The 11,147-nt window shown below is 33.6% G+C and overlaps 1 protein-coding gene across 3 annotated transcripts in view; it reads left to right on the top strand.

Moving 5' to 3' along the window:
* The first annotated feature begins 746 nt into the window (after positions 1–746).
* The window catches only part of LOC108751627 (cyclic nucleotide-gated olfactory channel-like), a 41,713-nt gene continuing 31,312 nt past the window's right edge, over positions 747–11,147 (top strand). For all 3 annotated transcript variants that reach the window (XM_018491908.1, XM_018491907.1, XM_018491910.1), the window contains exon 1: positions 747–937. In XM_018491908.1, coding sequence (XP_018347410.1) covers positions 804–937 — 134 coding nt within the window. In that variant the 5' untranslated portion in view covers positions 747–803. The remainder of the gene's footprint in view (positions 938–11,147) is intronic.

Genomic DNA, 11,147 nt, shown 5'->3' with positions numbered 1-11,147 from the left:
TAAGCGACATATACGAAATACGAAATAGGAAATACGAAACACGAAATACGAAACACGAAATATTTCAAACAAAAATGTAGGAAAGCGTTTTACATATCGAAACAGAGCTTTGCAGTATTATTAACGATACGTAGCTTCCTGATCTAGCTATTTTTGCATTGCAAAACGATGCCGGAAAATTCTTGGAAATTTAAATGATAATGTTTTTGGTTTTATTATCAAATATCGTATGTCATGGAATGCTGGTATTTGTGATATTTATGACCTTTTGCATTATTTAGCCAATGATATTCGATATCTGTGGGCGATTGTAAAAAAACCGTTGTTTTTTTAAATCGCGTTTTCAACATGTCACGCTATCGGCGGTTTACGTGGGCCAAATTCGAAAGTTTATAATATCTTTCCTCAATTTTCTAATCAATTATTTAAATACAATTTTATATTATAGTATTTGATATTAAATTAAAACCTTCAATTAAGTTTACACAATGTACGAATTGAAATAACTTATTTAAATAATGAAAAAGAAATTAAGTCGACTGTCTATCCGCAATTAGCATCGATTTATATAAGAAACGGTATTTTTATTAAAATTTAGATGATGTATGGACAGAATTGTCTTTTAAAATTCATCCTAAAAAATATTATATTGTACCACTATTATATTTTCAGAGTAAAAATTTTAAAAGAAATCTCTCCGTGTGAAATTCATTATGAAATTGCAGGTGGATCGGATGGAAAAGGAGGAAGGGCAGGTAGAGGGTGGTCTGGTGCAGTCTTCCGGTGGTGCCTCTGGTTCGAGGATGGGTCCCGGACCTGATTCCGGCAGTAGCGCTCCCTCTTCGGTTCCCCAGTCGCTGGTTACCTCGAGGGACGATGAGGACGATGAGGATGAGGAGAGTAGTGATAAGCGGTCTAATTGCCACGGAGGATCAAGGTTAGTTATTTTTTATGCTACCTTGCACCTTGACCATAATCCTGATTTTAGCCCTTAGCATTTCGATACACAAATCGAAAGATGGTTTCGCATTATAGATTATATGGAATAAATTACATATTATTTAAATTAAATATATCAAATATATAAATCTCTAATTACGGTACATAAATATGTAAACGTAAATTAAAATCGATATCGTTAAAAGATTGCTAGTGCGGAAACTAGCGATTCTCCTTTCCTCCAATTTGATATGAACGCTGTTTCCACATCGGATATATCGGTTAACGATTTGACGTTAATCTCATTAAGCATAAACTTGTCAACGTGTACGTTCTGTTACATATGAGTAGACACATAATTATATTTGTCACGTAATTTAGCTTGAGATCAAAGTTTATGGAATAAATACGGCTTCGTTCAATAACAAATTTTTATTTTCTTTTGTATGGAACTACACAGAAATTAAAACAAATTACATAATTGATAAATATGCATAACGTACACGTTGCACGAAGAATATCAGTTATTAATCGCTGCATTTATAAAAAAAAATGATTGAAAGAAACACGCAAATTTGTCCATACACATGCGCATTTATTCGGAGATAGCTACTTTATGTTTCTCATTTACGCAGGAGATAACTACTCTATATTGCCTGTCTCTTTGTGCAATTAATTAATTGCACACTAATTTAAGCGTATCAATCAGCTGCACTGATTTAGGTGTCCAATCAAGGAGATCCATTTAATTTCTATAATTTTGATGTGTGATCGGGTATAGAGAGAGATTTTGCAAATAGAGACGAACCGCTGCTGCTTTTTACGTGAACTGCGAGGAGAGAAATGGCAAAGAGAAAAATTTTACAGGTGCATCTCTGCGAAAGAGATAGGTTCATAGAAAATTAGATAACGCTGAACCTGATACAAGATTCTCTTTTACCCATTTTCCTCGACATTTTCCTCTCTTTACTCACGAAAGAGCGACGGCCGTTCCAGTTAACAGCAGCACACTGTATAATCTTGGAACTGGTTTGTCTCTTGGTACGCGTGTCGCCTTGGTTCGAATTTAAAATAATTCGCATGTTGAGAATGCAGAAAAACTCGCTAAATTTTGTCGTTTAAATTTCTAAATATAATATATTAATATTTAATTTCTTTACTATTATTATGCGAGCGTTCCTCAAATTTCATCGTGATTGTGACGATAGTCAATTGTGGCTGTGGTGCATTTTCTGCGATTTTTGTGCCTTGTGCAAACTATAATATTTTGAAAATTTTATTCGATACTGGGCTTACGTTTGATCCCAGTCATGGCGAGAGTGCTCTAAGTACCGATTTTGCTTTCAACGCGTATTAACATCCAATATTTATCAATACCTGAATACGACAATTTGCATTGTAATATACAATATTTATCTAGAATATTTTAGGATGTAACAGATAAATTGTGTCAACGTTACAGCTTAAAAATCAATACAAATTTTCTTTTCCCACGTTATGTCCAGCGGATTCCCGTGACTCTTTTTTTTTTGTGGAGATCTGGAGTTCGTCTGAATATAAAGACAGTTAAGAGTGACAGATAAATTGAACCGTTACATCTTAAAAAGCAATAAAAATTTTCTTCTCCTATGACAATCTAAAGTAAAGACTCCAGTATCTTCTCGTAAATGTCAACTCAAGATAAATTAAAAATTGGTGCACGTATGCAAACGGCGGGATTAAAGAGATGCCGATGATGTCCTCCTTGGACACAGCGACTAAAAAAAAAAATGGTCGAAGCGAAGTGCCTCTCGGTTTGCGTCGCTTCTTCCTCACAGCAGTCCAGAGTTTGAACGCGACCAAATCGATCAAAATTCGGTTCCTGCTGCGTTTACTCTCTCAGCCATGCGTGCGGAGCCTGGACGTAACAATAATGGGAAATGTCGGTTTTAACTCTCTGACAATATTGCACATTGTTTCAAATTTTATTAACATTCTTCGTTTTAAATTTACTATTAAATTCTTTTACTCGCAATCATCTCAAGCGGATAAAAAAATATTGTCAATGGTGAAAGGAAAATTAACTTGTTCTTATTTATTACTGTCTTTCTTATTATAATCTCTCTGTTTGCTTTAATTTTACGGTTTTCTGATGAAACGAGTTCTAGGAAATTTTGTAAAATTTATTTTGAAAATTACACTTTATACCTCTGAAGTAGAAAAGTAAAACTGATTGTGAGTAGTATTTCATTCTAAGACGAAAATAAGCACTGTATTCTAAAGTCGTGTACAATCGTTCTCGGCAAAGCAGGTTTTACGAGCATTTGGCAAGCGTGTCGTATTTGTGTAAATTCCTCATTTCTTGATATTAAGAATGTAATTCATTGTCGATGTTATCTCTGTTCTGCTGGAAAATATCACGAACTTATTTCCAGTTTTTTAAAGACGTTTCGTCTTGCATATACGCTTCTTCCAACAGTTCCAACGAACTTTCCACGATTATGGTGGAGTATGGATGATCACGTAATCTAACGAGTACTTGAGTTTTGATTAAAAATCACCGCTGGCATGCACTTCACGTTCTCTCGGGCGGAAAATGCGCGAACGGCATTCGTAGCGAGATGGTTACATAGTTTGCTGGAGATGCACGAATGTACTCGATTTACGGTCTCCACACTTGGATTAAAAAATAAATAACTTCGGTTTACGATATCGTACAAAAATTAGAAATATCATAATGTAATGCGAATCTAACAAATCCAATATCTTTCTAGAACATCATAGAGTTGCATAAGCGACTCAAAAAGTCATCATTCTGTATATTACATTATAATATTTTAAATACGTTAATAACAATATAAAATATATGATTCATCATTTAAAAGAAGATGAGAAAGAGAATTAAAGTTACAAATTTCTAATTGTAAGTTATAAGATCTCTCATTATCGCGTGATATCTGCCTTAATCTCATTATGTAAGCTTTCTCTCATTGAAAGCAGATTTTCTCATTGAAAGCAGATTTTCTCATTGAAATACGTCTTCATCCGAGGAAAAAATTCAGCCTCGCGATAAAGGTACTTTATTTGATACTGGTTTATTTGATATCTCCGCGAGACGCGACAATATTACAATGTTTGCTGCGATCGCGCGATACTGCTTCGAGACATAATTCTTGTAAGTTTCGGAAGAAAATCTCTCACGTTTTGCATCCAAGCGAAAATGGGTCGTGTCTCCATCTCCGTCGAACGCAAGAGCTGTAATTGGCCCGAGAATAATAATCCACGTTGGGGAGATCACCGGATCGGCGTTATTAGAGCCGCACTAATGTCATTACAGTAAACCTGGTCAGCGCATCGATATACAAAAAACGTTATCTTGTTGCGATATTCTCTAGCATCGTCATCTCAGTTTCGCTCTTTAGTCTTTTTTCGATTAATTATGAAATTTCAGAATCGGTACGTATTGCAATGCGGAAAGCTAAAATTGAATTTGATCGAATTTAGTTCTACCCTTCTTTTAATATTTTTATTCAGGATTTTGTAAAAATATCCTAAAGTCTCCAAAATGAAAAAATGTGGAAATATAGAAATTATACTATTATATAATATTAATTCATTCCGTATAGACAAAAATGGTTAAGTAATTTTTATTTTACAGGACTAGTAAAAATATTTTAGCTGTTTTTGTTGAAATTATGATAAACTGTACTTGCCTAAAATTAAAAATACCAGAAGCAGAAAGTAAAAATTACAATTATAATAAATTAATTTTAAGTAATTGTATCTTACAGTATATATAAAGTAAATCATGTTATTCACAAAACTGTAAGCGAACAACTCTCAGGACTTTATACACTTATTATTATATCACGCAGTAAAGTAAATTTTATCAAACACTAAAGCAAAAAATATTTGTCGATAAAGTAAATTCTATTGAAATGTATGGTAATTTATAGATTAATAAATACATAGCATAAAATTTACTCCACGAAATGTAAATATCTTACATCTATACGATGATCGCTCATTTATCAAAAAAGTGAAATAAATTTCACATTTATAAGTGGAGATGATGCCTGTCCCTATATGGACCTGCCAATTCCATTTTTAATTCCACTTTAATATTGCAACAAAAAACATAAGCTTTTCTTTTCTTATCCTCCTTTTCTTCTTCCTCCTCCTCCTCTTGCTTCTCTTCTTTCTTCTCCTCCTCTTTTTCCTCTTCCTCCTCCCTTCTCTCTCTCTCTCTCTCTCTCTCTCTCTCTTTCTCTCTGTTCTAAGTTTGATGCGCATGGCGGAGTAAAATATTTACGCTGCCCATTTTGTTTCATTATTTCTGCTATTGCTAATTAATTTAAAGTCTCCTCAAGTAATAACGCAATCTGCAGTTTCTTTTACAAGAACTTAACGAGGAAGGAGAGAGAAGAATTGATCCATATTTAATTTTAATTTGCTTAAGCTAAAATGGAGATAAACGAAAAGATTTATCCAGTTTTCCCGCTAATTACATGTAAAAAAATTATGCAAAAAAATACGCTTGCACGTACTCCCGCTTCGTACTCGTCATTGTTTCCTACGTTCCTTCTGTTTCTTCCGTAATGATTATCATGGTCAAATGATAGATTTGAAAAGGATACACGAGGAATTCGCATGAACAAGGGGAGAGGTTATCATCGGAAAATCAGACTTGATTTCGAGGGTCTCATTGTCATAATTTGTATTATAAATTTTGACAAATGCTCTGATCTTTCGCTAGTCAGTAACAAAGGATCTTTCCACGAAACATGTGATTAAAGTTTCGACAACACATACAGGAGTATTCAAGCCAAAACTTTCTATTAGATAAGGTGCACTACATGTATAATATCGGTTAAAATCGCTTGTAGATATATAGGTCGATTTTCAGCTTACGTTCTCAGCCAAATTGCTCTTTTGTGGGAGAGTGCTTACTGTATCGCGACTAAGCACGCGAGATTCTTTGTCCGTTCAAATTAATGTAGAAACGGGTGAAGTTGAATTCGCTTTTCGCTATAGTACTCATTAAATCTAAAGCTAACGTGAGTTTTACATGCACGATCGCGTTCGACCGCAATGTTCGTCATTCCTAGAACGATGCTGGAAAAAATATAATCGAATTAATGAGATACGATAATCTCGTGCTTTATTCGATCATCCGAGGTCTATGTTTTTTGGAAAAAAAAAAAAAAAAAAAAAAAAATTTAGTTTTCTCGACCTCGTAATTCTTGAGGCAATGAAAAGTTAAAATGACTCTTCACTTACTTCTTCATTATTTAAAAAATATTGTATGATAAAATATTAAAACACCACAGATTTTATTCATACAGGACATTCTCTTTAGATCACTTTGTATGCGAAACAAATCAGTCTATATAAAAAAATAGGACATTTTTCTCTCATATATTTTTGGAGAAATGCCTTACATAACATTAACAATTATCTTTACAACATTTGCACATCAATGGATTAAAAGCTCATACAAATTTAATCGGATGTTATCTAGTTTCAACTTGAATTTCCATTTATGTCCTCCCGAAAAAGGAGGATATCGAGTTTCTAGACGAAAAATATAATTTCTGTTTATCCACATATAATGTATTAAAAAAACATTAAAACAGCTATCTCATCTCACACGAAGTTCCCGACTTGATTGTTGAGTGTTTGCTTGTCGCTGCTTTCTGGAGAAGTCGCGAAATGAAAGTACCTGTGATGTGACGCGGAAAGCGAGAAAAGCAAGACATGCTAAATTTTCGCTCATTTGCTTCCGCGCGTCCGTAATGTACTTCTACAACAACATCACTGTAACGGTATTAATGAATAACATTTCATTATTTATTTATGTTCTGATATTTTCCGCTATAAATATTATACACGTCGGTAAACTGAAATGTAGAATTTGTTGGGATTGAAACATTGAAAAGCAACGAATAATTTTAGAGAAAAAATTGAAAATGTCTTGTGTGAGTTGTAATCATTTAATTGCTGGAAGCCGAGATATCACAATACAATTTCTATAATACGCGATATAATTGAGATATTATCGAATAACTCGACAGAAAATTGAAAACGTTTCGCCAGAGTCGCGATTATTCAATTGCTGAAAATCATGAAATTAGGGCGGCAGATACATATACGGTTTCCAAGAGTTTCGAGAGCCTCGTAAGAGCATCGTTGAGTATTTTTCACCGTCAACCAGTAATGCAAATAGTTTATCATGTGTTCCGTGCAAATCCTTATTTCCGTAAAAGCGGAATTTTCATAGTGTTACATTCAGCGGACTCCCACGACTCTTTTCCTTCGTGGAGAACTGGAGTTTTGTCTGAATATAAAGACAGTTATAAGTAATCTTTTAGATTCCACGACGTAAACTTTAGCTATTTTATTTAATAAAAAGCAAAGTTTTTCATTTAAACGATACGATTAATTCTTACAAACGTTTTAAGATTATTTTTACATAATGATACACGCCAAAAGCTTTCATCAAAATTGTCATTTGTAAAAAGATATGCAGATATTCGGGATTAATATTCTGTTTCACGTTTCTATTGAAATCCTATGGAGTAGGATTCGCGTAAATATCGCGTATTAAAGAGTAAAAATCATAATTTTTATGCGCAATATTTGATCGAAACATTGAATATTTAACCTTATTGCATTTTTCTACCCTATATTTGCTACATCGTAATGATGAAATGTGAAATATCATTGAAATATATCATAGACGCGTAGCAGCTTTTAAATAGCTGTCGATACAATGATATTAACGAAATGAAATCCCAGGTTTAATTGCGTCGAACGAAGCGATTATTAATTAATTATCTATTATCTCTCGCTGTAATTGCGTTGTAAGTTACGTTTGTACAGTAACATCGTAGAAACTATTAATTCACAAAATATTCTTTACGACACAAATTGCGGTAACTGAAATCTAATTTAAGCTAATAGCAGCGCGCTCTGATTATTCGATTTTCGCGTCTCAACGCGTTTCGACAACACGCATGTCACATGCATCGAATATGCGTTTTCAATACTGCGTGGTAAATATCAGTCGAAACATTTCGCGATCGTAATGGATGGAACTTTAATCGATGATAAATTTGAAACCTATGCTCTCGTGTTTTATTTCAACGTTTAAACACAGCTTTTCTCTTTTATAACTATACGCCCAACGAATACATTAATAAACCGATGTGAAATATTTACCATGTATACATATACTTTACAGCGTACATATACTTTACTCCAATCAAATGTTTGTTACAAATAATGACGTTTTTTAAATACATAATCGGCACGTGCAAGCGGCACGTAATACGATTATCTGATATCTGAATATATATGCGGAGAAAACATTGAAGTTATAGGATTACAGTGCAATGGTCGAAAATATATATATTTTTTTAGCTTCTCACAAATTTGTTTTTTTAATAGGTTTTCTCTTTCAAAAGCCCCTTTCATACCACGCATGAAAAGAATCGGAACGTTATAAAAAAGCAAAGCGAAAAGAAACTGCAGAAAATAGAAGTGTTTTACACACTGTATTTAATATAAAAGTTATTAGATATAAAATTTTTGCCATCAATATAAATGATTTTATCAGGCGGATTTTGTTAATGCATATGGAAACTTTAAACCTTTGTGGTCGTGCGTATTAAGAAGGCCTGTTTTATAAATGAGTTATACATTTATTTACATCCGTAATATAATGGAAACTCTGGATGTACATATTTGTATATAATATTTATACGCGATTTATTTGGTTGTAATATAAATTAAAAAGAAATTGCACGAAATACATGAAATAACGGCTGTATATTTCATGAAAAGCTATAGCATGTTTTAAATTACAAGAAATTATAATATTAATTTTTTACGTTGTATTATTTTTTGTTTAAATATTAAAATATGTTTATTAATTTAATTCAATTTATTTTTTAATTTTATACTTTATTGTTTTCCAAAGAGAAACTTTCTTCTTCTTTTTTCTTTTCATGTTTTCCGCACAAATTTTTATGAATATTGTCTACATGAGTAATTTCCGCATTGAGGATTTACGATGGTTAAATGAAAAATATATAGAAATGTATCAAAGCAGGATAAAACAGAAGTTTAAAACTCATCGCGAACTTGAAACCCCTCAATTTACCGTGCTTTTTGTGAAATGTTTAAGCTCTAAATTGCTCTGGCTCCCATTAAAGTCCGCTCTCGAAGTTCGAAAGGACCGAGGCAAGGCTTAATCTCCTTCTTATACACTTGGTTGATCGCGTCGAAGCTTTTTTAAGATATACAACGATCGCAGTCTTTCTACTGTGGGTAAAACACATTTTACGACGAAAGCGAAAATGCGAATGACAGCTCGGTGAAATCCTGCGTGTAAGCGCGGGAAAATATAATTCGAAGTAGGACGAAATTTTGCGGAAAAGTTTCTCAGAGACAGAGAGCTGGCCTCATCAATCATGACAGGCAAAGGACGTTGTGAAGCTGTATATTCCGCTCATTAAATTAAGAAGAAAAGAATCTCTCAAAATTGCGAGATCAGTCTTGCTTTCAAATATATTTGAAAATACAAACATTTAATATCAGATCGAACATTGAATAGTAAACTGATATAAAGAGTAATCTTAATTTCAAAGGTTGGACGGAGAAAAATATAAAGTAATACCCGTTAAAATTCTAGTTTTCCGCCGCGCGGAGTAATTGGAAAAGACGACGCAACTAATTTCCAAGTCGAAGTTTTGCGTCCGACAGGAACTCGCGCCTCGTTGCTCGCCGTCTGTCTCGCGTGTCTGTTTCCTTTTTCTTTTCTTCTTGGTGACTTCTGTGACTTTTCAACACGCGTGGCGTCTCGCGCGAACAGGGCGTAAAATCAGCAAGTTTTGCCTTTATTTATTCAGGACAAATCCAAGGATTCACTTTTCCGAACTTCGCGACGCCAGGTTCCCGTTTTCCCAGGCCGTTTGCGTCTCTTTATCGTTTCTCAAACAGTGGCGATTTTTCCACGGTCGCACCCCTGCATTTCGGCAAATTGTTGGCGTTATCAAGAGATACATAGTAATGTCCCGCGCTAAGTAGACGCGCAGCGCAAGACTGAGCGCTGAACTGATCGATTTCTTATAAACTCAATCGACAGCTTGGGTCCGAATAAAATAATAAGTGTATATTTGACCTCTATGTATCCTACGAAAGGATCCAGAGAACATGTATATCTGAAAGACATCTAAAAGATGTCTTGAACTAGACGTCTTTAAGACTTTTCCCTCCAAAAATCTTTTAAACGTCTCAAACATTTTCGAATGATATCAGGAAATTAGTCAAGTTTTGGAGCATGTGTAGCAATTTACATTATCGACTACAAATTTTATTCATACATTAAGTGCTTTATTTCAAATTAAAGTGTAGAAAGTATAATTTTTCGACGTTTGTTGGTATTAATTTACTTTGTGTAAGGTAGTGAGGCAGAGTTAGATAGGTCTGTCCACTCTGTGCTTCTTTGAATGGTTATAGTACCGTAAACAATAGCTTCCGCAAACTTCTATTCTTCGTTATTTAAATTTTCCAGCATATTATCTTCGTATAATGCAACGTTCAAAGATTTTCGTAATAATACTAATCCATGTAACATATATCATATGTCGAATTTCACGTATTTACGTCTTGTATTTATAAATCCGATCAAGTTGCTCTCTAATTAGCTTAATTTCCACCGAGGGTTTAAACCGGATCAGAATGTAAGAACCAATCAACTATAGTCGAGCATTCTCCTGTCGTTCGACTGTACCAGGGGATTGATACAAGACGTAAACACGCAATATAATTTTATAATGAAGCGTACGCTATATTATCGTTATATCATCCCGTAAAATGTACGTCAACAACATACCTCTCGGTCTGTAGAAAGCTACTTATCTTTAACGTTAAAGATAAGTAGCTTTCTACAGACTGAGAGGCGGGATGATATAAATCATAAAAACAAGTAAAACATAAATATTTATTGCATTGTGAACATCTTGAATGAATTTTATTTTAGAATGAAAAATTCGATTCTCGTCAAAATTGATTTCTGAAAGAAACTATTTCCATAATATGTCAATCAAATCTGCTTTTCGCCAGATATTCGAAAAAGTTATAGCGCCTGCAATAAAAATTTATTTGTAAAATGTTCACAATACAATAAATATTTATGTTTTTCTTGTTTTTATGATTTATATTAT

This window comes from Trachymyrmex septentrionalis, unplaced genomic scaffold (assembly GCF_001594115.1).
Source record: "Trachymyrmex septentrionalis isolate Tsep2-gDNA-1 unplaced genomic scaffold, Tsep1.0 scaffold50, whole genome shotgun sequence".
Lineage (NCBI taxonomy): Eukaryota > Metazoa > Arthropoda > Insecta > Hymenoptera > Formicidae > Trachymyrmex > Trachymyrmex septentrionalis.
Note: the sequence above shows the minus strand (reverse complement) of the source record. Positions and strands in the feature narration are given on the sequence as shown.